Source organism: Pagrus pagrus, assembly GCF_965226575.1.
Source record: "Pagrus pagrus genome assembly, chromosome: 9".
Taxonomy (NCBI): Eukaryota; Metazoa; Chordata; class Actinopteri; order Spariformes; family Sparidae; genus Pagrus; species Pagrus pagrus.
This window is the reverse complement of record NC_140193.1, coordinates 12,290,153-12,314,065: the sequence shown is the minus strand read 5'-3', so window position 1 is coordinate 12,314,065 and position 23,913 is coordinate 12,290,153. Positions and strand designations below refer to the sequence as shown.

The window sequence follows — 23,913 nt, the reverse complement described above, 5'->3', positions numbered from 1 at the left end:
TATGTGAGTATTATTGCATGTGCTTTAAAGTATATTCGAGTTATTTGAGTGTTACTGAATTTATGTTCTCTTTATAGCAGTTGAGAACCTTAAAAGCAGCAGGAATCCCATTCGTCTCTACATGAATACACAATGCACCCGGCACACTGCATGTGACCTTACGAGGCTCTTGACAAGCACACAGATACAACAATACATCGCACTTTTCGTGAACTTCCTGTCAGTTTTCAAGGTTTCATCATTTGTTTTTCGACGATGCCACGAGAGAATCAGCGTGTTCACAAATGTGCGTTGAGAGACGAGATGCCTGAACAACAGCCAAAAAAAAAAAAAAAAGAAGGAAAGACAGTTTCTACCAATGGCTTTTTACAACGGCTTAAAAGCCTTAAATGCGATCCAGAGCAAATTGTGCATGATGTTTTTTTTCAGCTGCACAGGGATTAAAGTAAACTATATTTCACTCTTGACAGGCATAGCACTATGAAAGAAGGTAAAATGTTTGGGGTGTTGGGGGTTTTATCCTTTTACTGAGAGGAAATCCCTCAAAGAGAACTCCACCTCAGCCTGGTTCAAACAGCATCGCTAATGTAATTTGCATTTCAGGAGGCGATTTTAATGTTTTGGTTGTGTATTCCTGCAGATAAGTGGTCAAAACATAGACGCCACGGAAACACCTGGAACCTGAATGCAGTTAGATATACAAGAACACACCATAAAGCTGTCGTGTGACTGTGAACATTTAATGTGTATTCACTCTTTTATACCAAAGTCAGACAGCGTCCGACAAACTCTGTACAGCCGAGGTCAGAACTCAGCAGGAGGGTTTTAAAAGCGGGTTCGAAAGCAGAGTAACCCATTTAGACCAACTGCAAACACATTGACGAGAGAGATAACATAAACAACAACAGCTGTTCATAATCTTAAATTCTTGCTCATATTTTCTTTTTTATACTCTTTTATTATATGTTTGAATTTCCCTTGGGATCAATAAAGTGTCTATTTATCAACTAGAGATTAAAAAGCACGTTTTGTATATTATAGTACATATTGATTATTAGTAATCATGGAGACGGATTGCAATATTTGGAAATGTAAAAATGAAAATGTTGCCAAAATGTTGTTGGAATTAAACTAAGAACAAAAGAAAAGTTCTGTACTTGTGTACAATTTTGAGGTATTTGTGCTTTACTTGAGTATTTCCCTTTTAAGCTACTTTATACTTCCCTTCCACTAAATTTGAAGGCAAATATTGTACTTTTTACTCCACTACATTCACTCCACGCATTTTAAATCGTAATATTTTATCGGCAATCGGCCAATAAGACAAATAAAAAGAAGTCCAATGATCTCACAAATGCTGAATATCAGAACTGATAATCAGTCGGGCCCTAAAATCAACATCACAAAAGGTTGAGATCAATTAAATGAAGCATAAAAGCAATTTTTCTCTCCATCTTGTACTGGTGGCGTCACCAACAGTTGAGGCCCCTCTTTTTCTAAACCTTCTGAATATAAGTTAATTAGACTTGCAATGTTAAACCTACAAGAATCACTGGACTTGTCTTATATCACAATTAAGCTGCAGAGAAGAGAACCATCGTCTGGTTGGTCTGAACATTCATTACTTCTGCTGAGTCTGTGAGACTTGAACACATTGTTACCATCTTAAAATGATCAGACTACAACAAATCTCTCCTTTGTTACATCCTGATCTCAAAACGAGGCTCAAAGTGTCCGTCTCTGTATAATACATCGCTAATTACAACAGCCAATCAACTCAGACAAGAGCTGTGTTTTCACCACGTATCCAGACAAAAGTAATGGATTACAGAACAGCAGCAGCGTGTTAAACTGGCTCAGAATACCATTTACTCCAAATATATTTGAAACCAGGTAATACTGATTGATTATTGAACTGTAGTGTAATTACTTTTTTCCCTGCCTTTCTCTAAAGGAATCTCAAGAAGCTGGTTTCCACTCTTGTGAACGATGAGGGAGCCAAACAGCACGGATGTATAAGTTTATCATCAAAGTAGTGTGAATGTTTATATTTGCACCCGTAGAGACAAAAGATTTATGTTATTTCTTGCGAATGCAGACAGGGTATACTTTCACCTCGAGGAGGAAAATGTTTTCTGCCTCGGCTCTCTAAAGTAAAACTATGATAAATGAAAACACAGTGATACAGGTGTTTCTGCTGCAGCATCGCTTTTACAGCTCTTTCTGTGATAACTTGATGTGTGAGAGTTTTTCTGTCAGTGTGTGTGTGTATGTGTGTGTGTGTGTGTGTGTGTGTGTGTGTGCTTGTTTGTGTGTAGAGTGTTTACCTCCACGTAGAGAATGGGGAAGATGCCAATCTTGTCTCCCAGCATGCCTTCTGCCCAGTTCTCATCCACTCGCCTGATTACAGTCAGCACCTCATCCTGGACAGAGAGGAAATGAGTAAAACCACGCACATACACACCGTTGGTAGACCATGTGTGTGCAAATAGCTTTTAAGTTATTTTGTGTATCGCTCTGGAAAAAAAAAACTTGGTGTTGCAGCCCAAGAAAGATCTTGCATATGCCTCTAACACTTTTCCAAGGCGTACATATGTTTTTGGATTTATAGGAAACTTCATGTTGCCTTTATTTCAAATGTCAATCAATCCATTGCTTTTCAGTTCAGTTCATGAGGCCTTGCTGCTTATCTTAGTGTGTGTTTTCAGCCATTTGAAAAAGCCATATTTCTTTCATTTTAACTTTGACGAGGCCAATCGCTGAATGCTTCCCTCTTCTGCAGCAGCAGTGTATAATTTTGGTTCAAATCTTGAAAAAATTCAAGCTAAAACTGGTTTGGTGAAGATGAAACTCTGTGTAAGAACGAAGATGATAGCTCGAGGACAATTTTGTGTGAATACTGATGTGTCTGCTTTAGCTGTATTGTGAACTGAGCACAGGGTGTGCTGCATATTTTTGCAAAGAGCCTCTCAGTGGATCTGTGTGTAAACAACCAGAGCAAACAGGCATCTACTGTATGAGTAAACCTGTCACCAATCCACAGTCATGCTTTACAATATCAACAAGTAATCAGGATAATGTAATACAAAGTTTCTAAACTATAATCGGTGCAGATTACTTTCTAAAAAGTATGTGTAATTTGATCGTAGTTACTTGATGAGAATCTTTATTATCAAAGTCTTTAAAATCTAGAAATTTGGAACGATTAAGCTTTTTTTCTTAATGAAAACTAATGCTCGACTAAGTGCTCACTTAGTGATGATTAATGGATAACGGAGTTTGTATTTGTTTTTATTTACACTGAATGGAAGATGAATATTCTGAGTAAACTCTCCATGTGGACTTAGTGTGATTAAAAACAGCAGCAACACAAACTTAAATCAGCCTCCCACGTGTTGTAGACAACACACAGCGCACCTGTAGTTTGTGCCAGTTCTGTTTTTGTGAGGTTAAATTGATTTGACCACCTGCCAATACTGAATATGCAAGATGCATTTCATTTGCATTCAAACTGAGACAAAATAACTCAAACTTTTGCTTTTTAGTATAAAGTGGAACATATGCAATGTTTGGATGTTGTTTTGAAGTAATCCAAAAGTATTTACTTTACATTTTTCGTTGTATTTCAATAGATTATGTTACAAATGACAGAAATTGGCATGTTATTTGTAATTAGTAACTGATTATATTTCAAAGTGATCCAACCTAATCCTTAATATCAAACACACACTTTGTTTCAGATGTAGAAATAAACTTACTGTATACGTACTACAGGCATGCTGTATATAGTGATATAACTAAGTAACATTTACTCAATTTTAAGTTACTTTTAGTATTTTCATTTTCAGCTACTTGATACTTCTACATCACTACATTTAACTTTTAACTCACTACATTTATTTGATAACTTTAGTCAGTAGTTACTTTGTAGATGATGTATAATTGTTGATTCTATCGGTAATCAGATTAAAAAAAACACGGTATACATACTGTACATACATACAGTACATGTAAATATATGTAGAATGTACTTTTTACTTGTACTTTTGATACTTGAGTACATTTAATATCAGGTACTCAAGTATGACTTGTAGTTACTGCTGACAACAGTTCCATAGGGTTTAATATCATATACTCTATTTTATTGAATAATATTCTCAGCAATATTACATCCGACACTCATTCGAACATATTATGCTCCTTGTTCACCACACACACACACACACACACACACACACACACACACACACACACACACACACACACACACACACAGACTTCATCATGAAAGTATTTCTCCCTCTGCTGCTTTGTCTCCTCACATGAATTCGAAGGTCGTGGTAAGACCATTAGGGACGGAAGTGATAATGCTGGTAAATGACTGTGTATTAGTCATACTGAGTAATTACCTCTCACACTGAGAAAACAATATCGCACACACTGGTTCTGCATGACAACACGCACTCAGCACACCACGGGGGCATGAATATTTGCAGCAATGTTTGGCTCTGTGCGACTTTCAATCTTTAACCTGTCGATTAGTTTATCCCTTAAAACACAGAATATATGAACGTCTAATCATTATCTGTTGATCTGGTGTCGAGTGCAGCGTGTTTGAGACAAGGTGGGCACAGTATGACGGTGCTTTGCATGGCTGCAATCAGTCTTAAAACACCTACAGAGACGTGTACAGTACAGTGTAATTTAATAATCTGTCTCTACAGACACACTCAGAGTACAGAGACAGAGTGATTGTGTCGAGCGTTCACTCCCAGCACAAATGAGTCTGTGTAACAGCAGGAACAAAATGATAAGCTTAGAGGAACAGAGCAGTACACGGAATAGAAATTACTGTTTACATCAAACCCAACCTTGATTCAAACTGAAGGACAGTTCTCCTCATCTTGTCATAATCTCCACCCTTTTTAGAAAGTATCATTTTAGTCATGCTTTGACAAATGGGGACGGTTTCAGGACGTCAACCCCTGCTGTCATCCACCTCAAAACACAAATGCATTTCCAAACAATCAGAGGCGAGGATAATTAGTCTAAATCCTGAATATAATTGACTTAAACAGATCAAAATATAGAGGGACACACCAGCACAAAGCAGCAGCATGATGCTCCGCTAATTAAAAAAGCAGCCTTGGTCAAGAAAGAGCCAAAATACACGCCGTTTTTTCAAACTTAAACGCACTACATGATCAGAGCCCACTCTGATCCCTTCCTGTATTGGACATATTGGCACACACACCCTACCATAAAGGATTAGACTGAATATATTTCAATGTAACAACTTTGGGTCTTGCTCATTAAGAGCCGAGAGGACACATGATCACCTTGGTGCTTGTTCGCTTTGGTCAAAAAGGTATCAAAGCGATCTATGGATGTTCCTCCCTGATAACATCTCGTCAGGTAGTAGTTCAGGTAGTAAAACAAGCTCAGTACACAGTACAACATAAAGGAAGTCAAGTATTACATGATTAATAATAATCATAATCTTAAATGACAGCAAGGAGCTGCATGCATCGCTCCACTGTAAAGGAGTGTTCCTCTCAGCCTCCCTCAAGGAGCTGTACTCCACAATAAAACTGTATTAGTATGAAACAGTAAATCGACTTTATAGTATTTCACTTTCGCGGTGGTGCAGATTTTGTTTTAGGGTCCTATCGATCCAACTGTAAAACAACTGGGGCTTGTTTTATTTCTTCTGACTTTTTGGCTTAAACATTGAAGCATTTGAGCACAAAGTATCACTTGCAGCATCTTCATTCCAGAAATATCAGTCATGGTGAAAAATGCCTTCTTAAAGTCCTCATGGTCAGAGTAGACTGGTAGTGATCGTGAAACAGGCCACAGCTGCTGCTGCTGTAAATTATCTCCACCCTTAAATTACCTCATATCAGAGCCGCTGAGCTGAAATCCCTCTCATTTAACAGTATTCATGTGTCGAGTTCAGTTTTAAAATCAGAAACAGTGTAGATGCACAATAAAGGAAAACACTGGGATACAAACATCTCCAAAAAATGTAACTAAACATAACTTACACTGCGCTCAAGTGAAACGAGATAGTACTCAGAATATATTCCTCTTCTTGGTGTTATAGTATGCAACTGATTGTGAGAGTTTCTCTTGTTACCAGCTCAAGAAACGTATAAGCTAAGTAACACAAAAGAGGAAGGCCTGTTCAGATTTTAGCCACAAAGAGCCACAAAACGACAACAGACACACATACCACAGAGACACAAAATAACAACAGAGATGCAAAGGTACCACAAAGAGACATAAAACTACCACAAGGAGACAAAAGAGATCTTCAAGGAGACACAAAATGACAACAGAGATGCAAAGGTACCACAAAGAGACACAAAAGTACCAAGAAGAGACAAAAAACAACTCAGAGGAGATGTGAAACTACCACAAAGAGACATAAGAAAAATACAAAGGGACACAAAACTTTTTCAAAGACAGACAAAATGACTGCAGAGAGACACTGTGTCCCTTTCAGTCTGAGCATGCTCCTATGAAGGAGAGGTTGGGGGGGCCATTTCTGTGTACTTCTCCATGACCACTACTTAACACACTACTCTACCTCCTGTCAGCGGTAGTTTTTTAGCAGCAGCAGCCTGAAGATTTGATCTGAATTTGCTGCAGGCACTCGCTCTGATGTGAACTAATCACATGAGTTTACCTCCAAAATAAAAAAAAATGGGACACAAGCAAAATATGGAGTAAACAGAGAAAAGTTCAGGTCCTCCGGGAGACAAAGAGAAGAACATGAACTTCTTATCCTGTTTAAAGTTGCTGTGTTTCACTCCTAAAGATTAGAGTCAGTAGTGATAAACTGTTAGTGTCCTACAAAGTACCAACCTAATTGTGAGTACATCCACGCAGCCTGTCTGTATTTTCATATTGCGTTTTCATCCTGTGTCTGGTATAAGAGCAGTGTCCTCAGTTCAACGTGTGTGTACACCGTGTGCATGTGCGTGTATGTGTGTTACCTTGCTGAAGGCCAGACAGTCTTTGTCCTGGTCTTTATCTTTGACCTCGAAGTCGTACAGAGCTTTGCCCTGCGGTGGAGTTTGGCTCAGCGGACGCAGCAGCTGGATGTAACTCGCGGGCAAGAAACCATGACAACCGTTGAGCTCGCCGTGGTACCAGTTGTCATCCACCTTGCGTCGCAGGATGATGATGTCACCCTTGGAAAACTGGAGATCCCCTGGTTCTTTGCCTTCGTAGGAGTAGAGGGCTTTACCGCAAGGCAGCGCTGGGATATTCTGAAAGACAAACACAGACACATGCTTTAGAAAGAAAGAAGGAAGAGAAGGAAACACGTCCTCGTGTTCTTGATGATAGCGAAGTAGAAAATGTTCTTGGTACGAAGCCAGATGTTTTCCTGCCTGACCTGAAGTCAAATGAGACTTGAGGCTGGATTTTGATCAGTCTAAAAACCTACAAGTGACGTCTTTATCCTGGTGTCTGTTCAGGACACTGAGCCATCACAAGATGTTTTTCAGGATAAATAAGATCGGGGTAAAAAAAAACATCTCTGAAGTTCTTTATTTTTCATGACTTTCCTCTACCTTTGTCTCCTTTAGTCTTGAGGTTTGCTTTTTCTTGTGAAACATGGGATGTTTTTGCCGTCATACTTCAGATGAAACAATCTCAGAAGGAAAAAGTCACTTATATCCACAATCATGTGTGCGATTAGAGGTAATGACACAAGCTAAAAAGGTTAGGAGCCACTAGGTTAGAGCACTCACACGCTTCTATTTTAGACACTTTTGTAATTTGCTCCTACGCTGCCTGATGGGCAGAGAAGATGAGCAGATTACCTGCCAGTTATCTTATCCTGCACCGGAAAATAGGGTCTCAGTGAGAATAGGATGTTCTTCTGTACTGCGGCTCCACGTAGTGATTAACATAAAAGGTTAAGGTGACAGGTGCATTTTTAGATAAAAAATCTTGCACAGAGAAGCATTAAGTGCACCTCTACAGAGGATTAAAAGCATTGCTGTCAAGTAGCAGTGTCACTGTGTTGAAATGATGCTACACCTCACAAATGTTGGGGGTGACAAATTCCTGAGTTTACAGTGAACTGCGGTTCATTATATTCTTCCTATTAAAGAGTTGGAAACTGTGCCTTTTGTTCTCTGTCTGGAACAAATCCGCTTCAAGTCTGTTATGTAACAATATAAAAGAAGCTGTATGGTTTTGTTATGCTCTTCTCTTTTCATTTTTATATTTGTCGGATCCCGTATTTGGAGAAAGGCATAAATGAGGCATTGAGTCCTGCAGTGATCAGTAAATTAATTTGGAATAAAAACACCTGGGGGCAAACTGTTTTTTAAAAGGAACTCAAAACAGTGGAAAATCCAATATGTTGCAAACTGTTGGCCCCGGAGACAAATTTGTAGAGCTCGCCTTGGATGGTTGGATATGTGCTCCAAGTTCTGCTTTATTCCCCCCAGCAGTGTGTGAGATATGACTGGTTATTAAAATGTTTGCCAGGTAATTGCCGCTCCCACCTTGGGCCAAACACAGTAATTTTGAAAATGCCAAAGCGGCGTGATGCACGACCCCCTTAAGAATCATCAAATTCAAGTCTGTGGTGTCTTGCTTATCACACGTCAAGGACAGACACACACTGACCAATTTATCCTGCACAAATAGATTTTTTACATGAGGCCAGACTAAAAAATAGCCAAAATGTTGCACTGAGTTGAGTTTATTTAAAATGAGTATGACTACTTTGTATTAAATTTGGTTTAAAACATTCAAAATTAACTCAAATGATCAAATGAATGCAGAGAAATATCAGCTTTGATGTTGTGTCAAACACATCTTCTGTTGCAGAGCTGTCAACTGAAGTTAGCATGCTAACCAGTTAAAACTGATCCCAGTTAGGCTATTTAAGGACAGGTGGCCAAAGGATGATACAGTATACAACAATGGCTGAACTACAACTACGACCACCCACTCCCGGCAAGAAACCACGTTTGGGGGCAAAGAAAAGAAGTGATTGAAACAGAAGCAAAATAAGCTTTAACATCGGTGTTGCTGCAGCACCTGGTGAGTAAAATGGATGAAGTTCGTGCTGAACTCACAATGGATAGTGCTGTTACAATACTGGAATTTCTAACTTTGAGAAAATAAAAATAAATATAATAATAAAAATATCACAGCACTCATTCATTTAATAATTTAAGAAGAAATATAAAAAGGCTTGCGTACTGTGTGTTTAAGTATTTACCTCTTAGCTGAAACTGCTGTCTGAGATTCCTGAGGCCTGATGGCTCTGAAGGGGATTAGTGTAGCTTTGTGAATTACAGATGGCTTTTGATGGACCAACAACGCGGCAACACACTTATCAAGAGCAGTTTACTGAGTCATTTTGTTTATTACTTCACTGATGTTGAATTCGGAGCTGTCACCAACCTCTCAAAATTCATTATGTGGTTTTTTTCCTTCTGATTCTTTTCTTTTCTTTTCTTTTCTTTTCTTTTCTTTTCTTCTCTTTTCTCCTTTTCTTTTCCTTTCTTCTCTTTTCTTTCCTAGTGTTAGCACTACTCTGTAGCTTGCATATGGACATGCTTGTGTCCTTTGCCTTTCCTTGTTCCTTTTCCTAAAATGCGAAGGATTTCCATACAGCACTCCTGTTATTGTCTTTGTCAGCCAACACTCATTATGGAGGCTCTGCTCTTCCCATCTTTAATAGCTAACACCATCACAAAATGGAGTGAAGGACTTGAGACGACCAATGCTGGGTTTTTTTTTAACATATGTAGTGGTGTGATGTTGTTGCGCCATATTATGAACAAGGCAGTGAGGCGCAGACTTTTATTTTGAAGGCCAATGTTTTTGCTGTCATGGTTTTTCATTATTCCATGAAGTAGTGTTAATATGTCATGAAATTGTGCAATTGTAAATGTTATAATAATGTTGTGAGTTTATAGGTCAAGGAAAAGGTCGTAGATTAATAGCGGAAGTAAAGTTTGTATTTTATTTTGTAAATCTGTACTTACCGCGCTACGTAGTGTTTTACTTCCTCTTTGATCGGTGACTTTTTCCCGAAAAGGTACGCAGTTCTGTTGTGCTCCGTGTTTTCGTAGTTTTTGGTTGTAAAAGTGAAGCTAAGTTAGATAAAAAGTCTTGCAAAGCTGGTGTAGTTATGATGTTAAGTTGTAGAACTGTTGTGTTAGTTCTTTTCATGCATAAACTTGTTAACTAGTGGAGAAGTCGTCGTCTGTGTGTGTTGCAGGGCTGCTAAAGTAGCATGTCATGCTAGAGTGTGTTGTTGAGATTTGGTGTATCAGGAGATATGTAGTGACTTTTCTCATGGTGTTACAGAGCACAGAGAGCATGTATGAGAAACCCTGTGGACATCTGTGAATGTTTCTTCTCCATAATGCAGGTATGTGAGTTTATGCATGTTAATATTATTTTTATTTATTTTTGATTGAAACTTTTTGTTGACTAAATGTGCACTGCATTTATGTTTGTTTATGCTATGAGGTATAACTCTCTTTGATCAGTGACTTTTTCCCGAAAAGAGCACAGAGAGCATGTATGAGAAACCCTGTGGACATCTGTGAATGTTTCTTCTCCATAATGCAGATGCAAAAAGCGTATCCTGGAATAAAGTATGCTGAGACCGTTCAGGAGTGTGTCTTTGTCCATCACAATAACACAACGCAGAATTAGACCCACTACACATACATGGATGCTGACTTGGATGGGACATGCAGCTTTAGCCTCAATCTTTTAACATGACATCATGTAGTCCTATTTAGCTAAGTACATTTTAACACCCCTTTGGGATCCCGCTCTAAACCAAGTCAGCTGGAAACATTAAAAAGTCATCCGGAGACTGCCTTTTCACCCAAATTATTGAGCTTCATTAACTTAATTAGCGTGCTAGGTATAGCTGACAACAATCTGCTATCGAAGAAAACTGCCAGCTTGAAATGAGAAGCCTGCTGCTGTTGTCTACATTTGTCAAAAAACAATTACGTATTATTAACAAAAAATACTTTTAATTTGTCCTGCAACTGTTTTTAGTGTAAACTGTCTAAATGCTGTGCTAGAAATGAAAGCGTAGCAACAGTAAGTGATGTGAGCAGGACGTCAGTTAAGATGTAGTGAAACTGGATCCGGTTCATCATATTAAAAGTGTTTAGATCAGACGAATTGTCCAATAAAAGGTCCAAGTTGAAAGCTAATATACTTTTTAACCTGCAGACGACATAAAAGCTTCACTTTTTATACAGCAGTGATGAATGGCCTTGATATCATCTTCACACCTATTTTCACATTCTCCCCCGCACACACACTCAACCAAGCAGCAGCACACACTTAATATACTGAACATGATCTTGAAGGAGACAAGTATTAAAGGGAGCTTATCTTAAAGGCGATCCAGGTAAACAAACGGCAGCGTGCGGAAGAGAGAATGCATGAAAGAGAAACAACTCCTTTTCCTCCCCGCGAAGCAGCTTACAATAACGCTAACACACACACACACTCTTTTCAGACACTCACACAAACTGCTTCTCCCCAGACGCTACACTGAAGAGAACAGCCAGAGGCTCCAAGCAAAATGAACTGAGATCAGTGATGACGCAAAACCAGGAAACAGACACAAACAACAAAAAAACTCACGTCTAATGCTGCTTTCAGCTACTGTTTCTAAACTGTGACTGCCACCTGACACTCTAACTTTAACATGACAGGGTCAAAAGTGTGTGAGCAAAGTCTGTGGACACCCAGATACTACAGCCACAGGTTACTGACCCCATTTACACATTTTAAGTGTCTCACATCTGGATAAAATTCAGATTTGCTTTATTGCATTTTCTCTTTCACTAAGCCACATATTTGAGACTCCGTTGGCCCCGTCGCAAATAATCCGTCCTTAACAGCCTCCACTCTTTTGGCTTTGCATCAGAGTTTGCCATCTGTCTGCTGGGAGTTGCTCCCATTCATCTATAAGAGTAAGGGCGCTAAGCCCATAGTCTTTGTTCCCATTCATCACAAAGGTGTTGGTGTAGAGGTCAGTGCTGTGTGAAGTAGAAACACAGAAACTATTTCTGCATGGACCTGACTTTGTGCATCGGGGCATCATCAGGCTGAAACAAAGAACATTCCTCAAACTTGGACTAAAAGTTGGAAACCACAAAAATCAGGCTCAGACCAACTAGAATAACCAGACCAGGGTTGTTTGCCTCCACACCATCTCTGACCTTTGGGATATCAAATGTCATGATATCATCATTTTATCATTTTATCCTATTAGACATTTTGAGATATGGCATTCACAAGAATGGGACGCCATGAAGTCACAGGGACTTCACCTTTGACCCTTGACCACCAAAATCAGTTCATCCTTGAGTCTGAGTGAACGTTTCTAAAAAATTGATAATAAAAAAATTCCCTCGTGGCGTTTGAGATATCACGTTCACAAGATTCAGACGGATAGCCTGTAAACATAATGCCTCCGGCCACGGCTGTCGCCGCCACAGAGGCATGAAAATACACAGCAATTATACAAGCAGGTGAATCCAGACACTTTCTGTTACACACTGCGGTATGTTTACATATTCATATTAAAGCATTCTGGCGGTTAGATGAAGCTGAGGGAGCAGCACGATGCCGATATTTGTATTCGGACATGAATGTGAACACCCCAGGTGAGATGTGTGTGTGCTGTAAACATTGCACCTCTCAGAAGAGAATGAGAAAAAAAGGAAGCAAAACAATAATATGGAGGACAAAGTGGAGAAGAGGATGAGAGGAGAGCGGTGAGAAAAGATAAACAAAAGGAACAAAGAAGACGGATCAAACAGAGGTGAAGGAGACGAGAATAAGAAAGTGAACAGCTGAGGAGAGGAAGAGGGAGACGGAGACAGAACAGAAACAAAGTGGTGACTGAATGGTCTGCAGTCTGACCCTATGGAAACCTTTGACAACAGAGACCAGAGTTTGGTTTAGGAAACAAAAAGCACTTTGGATAACGACAGGAAAAGTTTGCGGTTTCAGTTAAATGTCAATAACGTGAACAAGTTCCTGCTGCTTCAACTCACTGTGGCTTTTTTGTCTGTCAAATTAAGACCATGATCCGTGCTTAATCATAGACTGTGAGAGCTTAAACACAACTCTAATCATAATTGTTGTACTTTAGTATCATCTTCGTACAATGCAATGCTCTGTTGGGAAACCTTGAATCCTGGCAATCATGTGGATGTCACTTGACCCGCACCATCGACCAAAATACCACTACAGACCAAGAACACCAAGTGCTTCCTCTCATGACACAATGTGCCCTGCCGCACCACAAAAACTGCTCAAGGCATCGATCCGATCTCCCAATACCCATGATCCCAATCTGATCAAGCATCAGTGGGATGTTCTGGAACAAGACTGATCTGCTGAGGCCCCGAGGTGGATCCAACTTGGCTCTGACAGGGTGAGGCACTGCCACAGGACCCGTGGGCATATCCTTGGGTGTCTGGCACTAGGTCGTCAGTGGCGAACTTTTGAGTCCTGGGGGTTGCAAGTTTAGCCCAAAAAAAACTTTGACTGCATTGCTGAGGTTCAACTGAGCAAGACAATTCACTTCAGCTGCACCGCTGGAGAAGCTCGGGGTGAACATCTCCCCAAAGAGAGAGTGGTGGACAGGATTGGAGATAAAAAGAGAGGAAGAAGAGGAAAAACAGCATCACCTCTCTTCTGTTGTCTCTGTTGCTTCCCCGTCTTCTCCTTACTCTTTCTCTCTCTTTACTTGTATTCCCTCTCTGTCTCTCTTCCCCTGTACCGACAGACTCGTGGTGGCCTCCCAGAGGCTGCTGGCGGGCCTCATCAAGGAACTGCTGGGTTTGATGCTCTATGCAGGGAGGAGGTAGGTGGCTGAGCTCTCTCTGCCGAGGGCATCACCTACATCCAGGGGCAGGCTGCTGTCTCCCTCCTCACTGAGCCTGGGGCAGGAGGGTCAAGCTGCATGAAGGAGGCCTTTATTTTGAAATTGGAAAAATATCCCACCTGAATCGAGACAGCAGGGCGAATTCCAGTGTTTGGCGTTGTGTTATTGTCATTTATCAAACATATTACAACAGATCTGTCGCTGCACGTTCTTACCTAACTCTCACTTTTTAACATTAAGATTTACTTCCAGTCGCAAATGGAAACATTCTCGTACTCAGTTCGAATGATAATATATTGCTACATAAGATGTATTGAAACGTTAGTGAAGTGTCGGTTCTTGAAACAGAATCAAACTTCGACATGATTAGACCTTGAGTTCTGGGTAGAAAAGACATTTTTATGACTTCAAAAACATGCTGCAACTATGAATATACAATTCATAGCATCTTTCCTTTTTACTTCTTTTTAACTTTTCTTTCACGCTGACTCTCACTCTGCTATTCTCCTTCTCTTGTTCTACCCACTGAGGAGCCTGAGTGACTACAGCAGTGTCGGCGCATTTCTTAGTGTCTCCACAGAACTGTAAAGACGCTTTAACACATGCACTTAAATCCATAAATGTTCAGGGCAGTTCGCTTGTCGGCAGTATGATCTGAAAAGGAGCTCGTAACGTTTCTGTAACTCTAGAGTGAGGATGTGAACGGATACTGCAGGCACAATTATAAGGATGTTGATAAACAGCATATACATGTGCATACACAATTATATATCTATATATAATTCATATACTGTCTAAATATAGTTGTGAATCCCTGTGCCACAGCAGTGTCATAAATGAAACATTTAATTATCATGTAAATGCAGAGGGGAATAAAATCCATTAAATAAGCCATTCTGTAAATGAAATACTGTGGATAAACCAATTCCAGCTGCAATTTTGTTCCAAGAGATATATATTTAAGCTGTCGTCTCCTTGAATATTTTCTTTGTTGTTGCAAAGCAGGGTAAAAAAAAAAATCCCTTGGAAATCCTCCTCAGAAAATTGCATTCTACTTGCACAACACAATCAAAGTTTTCTTGCTTTAAATTAACTTCAGTCCAGGAAAAACTGCTTCACCTACAGAACCAACATCATTTGAGTGTGAAAGGACTTGAACTCAAGCTTAAAACTCATCTGAGATTTCTTGTTAATTTTCAAAATTGAGGAGAGGATTCACCGTTGCATTGCGAGATTTGATATCTGAGTGCAGTGCCGAAGCAACACTCGGCCATTTGCCTGCGACTTTTAAATCCCTCACTGGAGCGGGCTGCAGAAATAACCGAGAACGCTCCTCTGTGTTGGTGTCATTACTTTCAAAACCACCAATGTTTTCCTGCTGTGCTGCCGCCGTAGTGAGAAGAGAAGCTAATCTATCCAGAACAGTCGCTTCATGTGTGAAAAGAGTGGAACTGTGTGAACGGCGAAAACCCAAGCCAGGATTGTTGCATCCTACATGTGTGAAAAGGGTTTCTTAGTATTGTACCTGTCGGCAGCACTACATCATCGTCAGCCAAACGCTCACACACACACACACACACACACACACACACACAGACACACACACATTTCTTATGAAGAATGCTCTCTCACCCCTGTGGTGCAGTAATTAGTGTTTGTGGATTTCTCTAATGGACAGAAGGAGAGAGTGTGTGTGTGTGTGTGTGTGTGTGTGTGTGTGTGTGTGTGACAGAGAGTCCCCTGCCCCCTTGGGGACTTACACACAAACACACAAGTCCCTCCATCAACCACTACTGAGACTCCCATCTGTTCAAGTCTCGCAGTGTGTGTGTGTGTGTGTGTGTGTGTGTGTGTGTGTGTGTGTCTGTGTGTCTGTGTGTGTCTGCTGTAGCCATAAGGTACAGGGAGGTGACTTGTCCAACATGGGACTGACTGCTCCATTCAACAAGGGCCCTATGACACACACACACACACACACACACACACACACACACACACACGTCCGCAGTTGACCATGTGTGGTTGATGGGTCGATGAGTTGGACACTGTGGATCATTTAGAAGGACCGGGTTTTTGAAATCCAACGCATTTTGCCTGTATATATATCTATATATATATATTTTTGTCATATACACCATTGTGTATATGTTGTTTTAGTATTTGCTATGTACATGCTGTGACTTACATTGATGCCTTGTAATTTTCATCTACTGCACATATTTAGTGTCTCCTGAGGATTCTTTCGAATGTTACGTCTCACTTTGAATAAATTAACCTGAATGCTCTTAAGTAACTGTAGCATTATATTTAACAACGGAGCATTGGGTCTAATAAGGACGTAAATTAAACCCGACAGCATCCTCCTTAGCTGACACAATTGCTGCTGTTGTACTGCACTTTGGGGAAAGTTAATAAAGTCACCCAGGAGAGCTGCTCTTTATGCAGCTACTGCAGCTACTGCACATCCCCTGCGGCCCCTATTAAGAAGACAAAAGCTTTGATGCATTGATTTTACTTACTTGGAGTTTATAACTCAAAGAAATAGGCCACAAAATGTTAATATGACTCTACCAGGAAGGACTGATTACAGTATACCACAACCATAGATGTCTGAAACATGCTGGTCCATTATCTTAAGAGTGTTATAACAAACAATAAACAAACAACAATCCACAATATATGGAAACAAACACTCACAAACTGATATTTTTAGCAACTCTAGCAGTCTGTCACTCACTCTCTCAGTTGGTCTGTCAGTCAGTCAACCACTCAAAGACTACTGGATGAGTTGCCATGAAATTTTATAGATATACATGTGGTCAGAGGATTTTTGTGACCCAAAGCATACCTGTTCTGTTTCCAAGTTCCTCTCATTGTCAGTTAGAGACCGAGGTTCTCATCTTAAAACATGGCAGCTCCAACACATTCGGGAGAGCCGTCCATCAAATGTAAAAACCAGCAGAAATGCAACAATGAGATCCTCCTACATGCTTTTAACTTGACCTCCATTTAAAACACTGAGAACTTGACTGAAAACTTGCTCAATCTTGCTGCATTTGAGTTAAAGAACAACAAAGTCTGCATAAGGAGGAGGCTGGGGTGCATGGATGAGTGATGAGCGAAACCAATGCTGTCCCTGTTGGGGGCAGAAAAACACTGCGTCAGTAAGGCGAATAGCCACAAATAATCCTGCAGTCGACGGTGAACACACCAAAACCACCATTGCTGCTGAAACTCAATCAGACGTGACTCGGGTACAGATGTTCACAGATGAGGTGACGTTGTTTGAAAGTCTTATTCATCATAACTGTAGTCTTGCTCCCCGACTTCCCTATCCCAGAAATAGCAACAGTCGATCAACTGAAACACGCCGTTACCTTGAGCCAACTTGTGGATTTCTCTGGGTTTCGGGATAATGAAAGTACACAACTCAACAAAATATACAGTATAACAAAGGTCTTGTGGTTTTTAGACATTTAAATGCAAAATGGAGGTGGTTCGGGCATCTTGTTAGGATGCCTCCTGGGCGCCTCCCTTGGCAGATGTACCAGGCACGACCAACTGGGAGGAGACCGCGGGGCAGACCCAGAACTCGCTGGAGGGACTATATATCCCATCTGGCCTGGGAACGCCTCGGGATCCCCCAGGAGGAGCTGGAAAGCGTTACTGGGGAGGAGGAGGTCTGGAATACCCTTTAAGCCTGCCTCCTTCGCGACCCAACCCCGGATAAACGGAAGGTAATGGATGGATGGATGGATGGATGGATGGATGGATGTGTGCATAATGTGACTAATGTAATGTACGTAATGTAATTACGTGAATAAAGTCATATAAGTTATGTACCAAGAACTTTTCTTGGCCAAATCTAACCGAACTGCGAGACTACAACGACAACAAAGGTCCGCTGCACAGCATTTGTGCCGTGTCGGGTACCGTGGGATACATCACGTTGGGAGCGACTGGCAATCGACCTCCTCAGTCTTTAGGAATGAGGATGTGTTGTTCGTAAAAGTGTGCACAGATTCCACAGGATGTTTGAACATTTCGAAAGATGAATCTGCTTATGCACAAACTGCTTTCTAAACCATCTGCACGCTAATGAAACAGCTGCTGTGAACACAGATATGCATATAAATCTATTTAGATGTGTAAATCTATTTGTTTATTTGTTGGGGAGAAAGGGGAACACTGTGAATCAAAAGGAGAAACTTCATGGAGTGTGAAATGGAGGTGGCTGTTGTTGGGAGGAAATTGAGGCTTCATTGCTCGGTGGTCACAGCGCTGGTGTGACCAATAACAGAAAATTTGGTGAGTGGCAGCACATCACAGCCGCAGTAAATACTCAGGAGACCAGACTGACTTTTTTCTTCTGTTTAACCTGAATGTAGACATTATGCTACAATATACTGGTAAATCTTTTTTGTCCTTTTCCTATTTATTTTCAAGAAAGAAAGAACAATAGGGCGCTGGAAATCCTGACAAACTAGTTTTTAAATCAAAACTGACACCATGAATCATGACGCTTTGTACTGTCACACTGACTGCGCTGTATAGTTTCCTCTGGTGGGGTCAGGAGTCGCCGGAGCTCCCTGCCCTTAACAAGCGTCAGACTTCTATAACTGGAAACTGCCTCATGGCTGCTGCTGCTCCTCAGAGGGAAAGAGACACAGATCTGATGAAGCTGCTGCAGTGAACCAGATATCTCGCCCCGCAGTACACACATCAGGTTATTTTCTACATGGCTTCCCAGGCAGACAAAATGAACCAAAATGAACTATAGCAGAACATTAGGGTTCATGTCAGTACTTTTTGCAAAAGGAAGGATTCTGTTTTAATCAACTGTGGTCTGTTCAAGAAGTTAGAAAACCTAATTCAGTCCCATTGACACTCAGGCTGTGCTTATAGCTAAACAAATCCCACCTTGGAACTGAGCCTGTTGTGCCTTGATTCACATGTTTAGAAAAGGATGCTAGTCTTTGGACAAATGAGCTGATATTGTTGTTTATTCCAACGTGTTCTCACTCCCAACTCGTCAAATTCGGGGGTTTGGTAAGTGGTCTTAAGCTTCAGACTACGAAGCTCTACCTACCCTCTAGGGTCTGTTTAGTTAACACTAATACGTTATATGCTATGTCCGTTTAGACTTTTTCAAATAAGGCGTGCTGACGGGACTTTTGGAGTGTGATATATCTAGTCAAACGGTCAGGTTTGGTTAGGGTTAGGCAAAAAACAACCTGGACATCACTTTTGACTCTTGGCCACAAACAGGACACGAACCCTGGTCTATGAAGGGAAAGTCATGTGAACGACCCATCCATCCCATCCATCCCCTTATTCAGACCTTTCTCTCTCTTTATACTACTGTGCTAGAGGGCGTTTCAAGGGGTGAAGTTGGAGGGGTGCCTACAATCTACAAGACCTGGGGGTGAGACTCAACAATCAACCACCTTTCCCCCGAAAGTTTTATATTGTTGCTTTAAAGTCCCAAAGGTACTGGCTTCTTATAGCAACTGCTGTAGTGTACTGATATTATCTTAGAATACAGATACACACTTGAAAAGAAATGTTAAATAGGAGGGTACATTGAGTTACAGAGAAAAAGAGGCAGAAAAGAGGCTGGACAGAACATGACGTCATGACTTCGGCTTTCTATAGTCTTCCATTTTTATTCATGTTCTGTAACCGCAGTGTTCGTGAAAGTGCAGGCGACCACACAGCGGTACTGTGGTCGAATGCATCCTGATGGAGGCCGGAGCCTGTAGGCGGAGCTTCAGTCTCTAAATGTTTCCCAGGCTCGGGGCATCGTCTGTGAGTTTGCACCAAAATGACTTTTCTGGAGATTGATTCCTCCTTTGACCAACTGACCATGCAAAATGTCACTCACTGAACTGTCCTTAAGGTCTGCTTCTAAGCAGATGTTCATGCAATTTAAGAGATAAGAGGCACCAAAGTCAGAATCCATTGCTGCTCTTTATCGTCAGCGTCTGAGGCTGATTAACTCGTGCAGCTGCTGGGCTCGATCCGTTCCCAGTGGATGTTTTCGAGACTCAAATCTCATACTGAAAATTCAGCTCACAAAACTTTGACTGACTTTGCACGGCTGGTGAATTCCCACAGTCTCCAAAATCTACATATGCTTGGTTCAAAGACATGTCAAGTTTGTTTTTAATGAATTGAATCACACTAACAGGCTCTGTTTTGTGAATGAAGGCACAGACGAAAAGCACAGACGAGTGCCCAGCCAGTATACTAAACGCATACTGGGGCCATTTCTTGCTTACAGTCTGGTGTCAGAATGAATAAATTATTATAAATGACACAGATCTTGGTGAATCACATCCATAACTTTCACTGCCTTTGAAAGCAGCCTGATGCACTGACCACAGGTTTGGATTTTCTTATCTGAAAACCAATATTCCTCGCTGGGATGTGAGAGTTGCAGGTATGAACGTGCAGCATCCAAATGTTCTGCCAAGATAGATTCTTGTCTCTCGTCAAGAATTCATGTTTCGGGACTTGATGGTAATCATTAGAGCTGTGAATCTTCACTGGCATCGTGATTTGATTACGATTACTTTAAGTTGAGTATTCTCTCCTTGACAGGTAATATCGAGCCAAATGTTATACTTTTGTCTAAGTCTCTTGTTGTTAAGCCATGTTTTATGAGTGTTAGCTGAGTCAATTTAAGGTAAACTTTACTACTAGTAGTATTTATGGATTGTTTTTTCTTTTATGGTCAGAGGCAGTAAAGAAATGGCTGGCAGCTTCTTCTGTAACTGACTGTGTTCGATAGGCAGATGATATCATCTCATATCGATCACAAGCGCCTGAATTGAATCTAATCGAAGTGGTATCGTGGTCGACCGTCTGATTCTGGTAGATATCATATCATTGTCCAAGAAATCGATAAAACATCGTATTGTGATGAAACTGGTGGTTCGCACACCTACACAAAGCATTTGCCTCATCCAGTTCATGCTTCTCAGCAAATTCATAAATCTGAAATGTGCTCCGAGATCAAAACACCGGGTGCATTTTTTTTATCACTCGCTGCTGAGCTTAATGTCTGCCCACAATTCAAAGCAAGAGAGCGACATTGACATTGCGACCGTCGTGTTTTCTTCATCCGAGATGATGAACGCCACGGTAACGACACATTTGAAAAAGAAAGGTATGTTTCACAGATTTTGCACTGTAGCACAGGGCGAATCACACGAATACAAAAACTGGCAGTCAAAGAAAGAACCTCAGCGATCCTCAGGAAAATGTGACCTTGCATCACCCTTTGGAGCGTACAATGTTAACTGTTACACGCACACACACCTGCCTGAGGCTTCGGTGCGTGCCTACGCACTGTTTATAAAAGTCAAAAGAAGTACGATACATCCACAAAGCATCGGCACACACCTGTGTAGTGGAGCTGACTTTGTCAACTCCTTGACATTCTTATTATTCTTACTATTCAACAGCTTTAAATAAATAATCAGAGAATATTTAAATCCGTAATAAACCAGCAGTGAAATATTCATTTTAATTTCAATACGCTGCATGGGTATTACAGTTACGTGTGTACTGTCTGTTGAGGAACGAGACTCAATTTTTGAGGTTTCACTTCAAAGGCAACATTTGCATAGAGAGTAGAGGATGTGGAGGAGCTTCAGGTTAAGTGAGCTTTGAAGGAAATAAGGAATTAAAGGGACTAAATGGTCTCGTTTGGAGGACTGGAACACATTCGCTGTCCTGGACTCACTCATGTGTCGACTCTGCTGCTCGGCAACGCTAACATTCCCGCAGTGTGTGTGTGTGTTAGTGTGTGTGAGGGATGGTGGATGGGACAGGATGTTCCACTCCGCTCATATCCCCATCCATTTTTCCAGCCCTGAACCATTTTCTGTCCCCCGTAGTCCATCTATTCAGCTCCCTACACACACACTCTCTCTCTCTCTCTTTAACTGTGATTACTCTGCTCGCTCTTCTCTCGCTCACCCGTCCTTGGAGGGGCAGTGGGCCATTACAACTTTTTTTTTCTCTCCCCTCACCGAAAAGCGCGTGTGTGTGTGTCTGTAAAAGAGAGTTTGTGTATGTGTGTGTGTGCAGTAATAGCATAGTAAATCTGCAGAGGTCTTTTTCCACTCTGCTGTGAGAGCGGCATTCGATCATGCTGTGCTGTTTTATTGGTGCAGACACTCAAGTACAACGCAAACACACACACACACTTTCACGCACAGGTAGGACAGTATTACCTGTATTTCAAGATAATGTTAATTTGCTGACTTTTTGTCAAATAATTCAAGTGAAAGCGGAAGAAAAATATCGTAATCCATCCCCAAAAAAACGCACATTTGTGAGAGTTGTCACGGGAGAATCGGTAAATAATAAAATGCTGCGTTCATCTAATTCTACAAAATGTAAAACAACAAATTATGTCAACACGCAACCACACTCGTGCAAACATCAGCACATCCACACCAAACACACACACATACACAGAGGCTGTCTGGCAGTAATTCAGCGCACTATTGATTCACTTTCCATCTATAATTCATGATACAACACACACCTCAGGTGAAGTGGAGATACACACACGCAGACAGACTGGCAGTTTCTGAGAAGTAGGAAGACGAGAAACACAACACCACTCACTGTATAAACTTAGACACACACACACACACACACGAGTCTAGCCGGCAGCGACCAGGAGTTCATTCATCTCAACCTTGTCTTCACCTCTCCATCACTCCCTCGTTCCTCCTCCTCCATGTCTCCTCTCTTTCTTCACTCTCTCAGCACATCACTCCAACTTCGCTGAGGTGCCACACTTCCTCTCACTCGTCCTCGGCTTCCTTTTCTTAATCGAAAAAGGAAAGTTCATGAAGTGTCCCGAATGACAGCAGGCTCATCCTCTACTAAAATATCACAGAAATGAGCCTTTTAGATGTTGATATTTAAAGAGCGATTAAAGAGCGATTATCACGATACCCATACTTGCCAACCCCCCCCCCCCCCCCCCCCCCCCCCCCCCCGGTTTTCCTGGGAGATTTCTGTTTTTCATTGCCCTCTCCTGGTTTCCTCCCAGGTTCACAAATGTTCTAAATGTTTGACACATTTTCACATTTTCACTGTGTAGTCTACTGATCTGTTGCACCTTGTCCTCCTAAGTGAGTGAGAGACAACTGAGAAGAGAAAGAAATACTCAGATGTCCTAAACAGAAGAATTCCAGTTTCTTACGGAAGGTTTTAAAGGAAATGGACGTGCATTGGTAGGTCTCAAGGTTAGTAAGTATGAAGATAGCTCTGCACAAAACAGACAGGAGAACTGACAGTCGGCCTTTCATGATGACTACCCTGAACTGGACGATATATTGTCCCAGAAATATTTGCAAAAAATTATATTATTGTCATTTTAAGACCATTTTATGCTCCTGACAGAGTGATGCTAGAATAATAATAAAAGTGCACCCTTTCAAAGAGCAGTGAACTTTAGTTTTTAATATTCAGACATTGGAATTGAAATGTGGAACAAATGTTATTATTCGTAAAATATGGTTCAAATCAAAAGGTAGCTCAAAAAACACAGGGGGAAACATATCACCAAAGTAACCGACATCTGCTGCTCTTTGCTAACCATCATTGGCTGTAGCTAGCTACTGTTAGCGAATTGACACATGGCTCAGTGAGGTCAGTTTGAAGACAGGGGATGCACTACAGAGGTGATTTACAGGTCAAATTTACACAAAGTTTGAATGAAGTGTGTTTTACACGAGGAAATTGATCTTGTATTAGTTTGTAAAAGGGAAACAGTTGAATACAGAAGAGTATTTCATTTCTTGACATTTTGTCTTGACAAGCAAAAAAATGTCACTGAAGGAAAGAGACGGATGGAGGTTAGACGGTTAAAAATGAACTGGCTGTGGCACCGCATAAAATAAATAAAATAACATGAAATAATTCATACACTCACTCCTACTTATGGGGTATTATTGTCAGTTTCTCCT

The 23,913-nt window shown here is 40.9% G+C and overlaps 1 protein-coding gene across 3 annotated transcripts in view; it reads right to left on the bottom strand.

Moving 5' to 3' along the window:
- Positions 1-23,913, bottom strand: part of LOC311263031 (E3 ubiquitin-protein ligase SH3RF3-like) — a 113,743-nt gene that overhangs the window by 37,803 nt on the left and 52,027 nt on the right. For 2 of the 3 annotated variants that reach the window (XM_084362874.1, XM_084362876.1), the window contains exons 2-3: positions 7,002-7,277; positions 2,328-2,423 (exon numbers count right to left, since the gene is read on the bottom strand). In XM_084362874.1, the coding sequence (XP_084219000.1) occupies positions 2,328-2,423; positions 7,002-7,277 (372 nt within the window). The remainder of the gene's footprint in view (positions 1-2,327; positions 2,424-7,001; positions 7,278-23,913) is intronic. The other variant, XM_084362875.1, reaches the window with a different exon arrangement.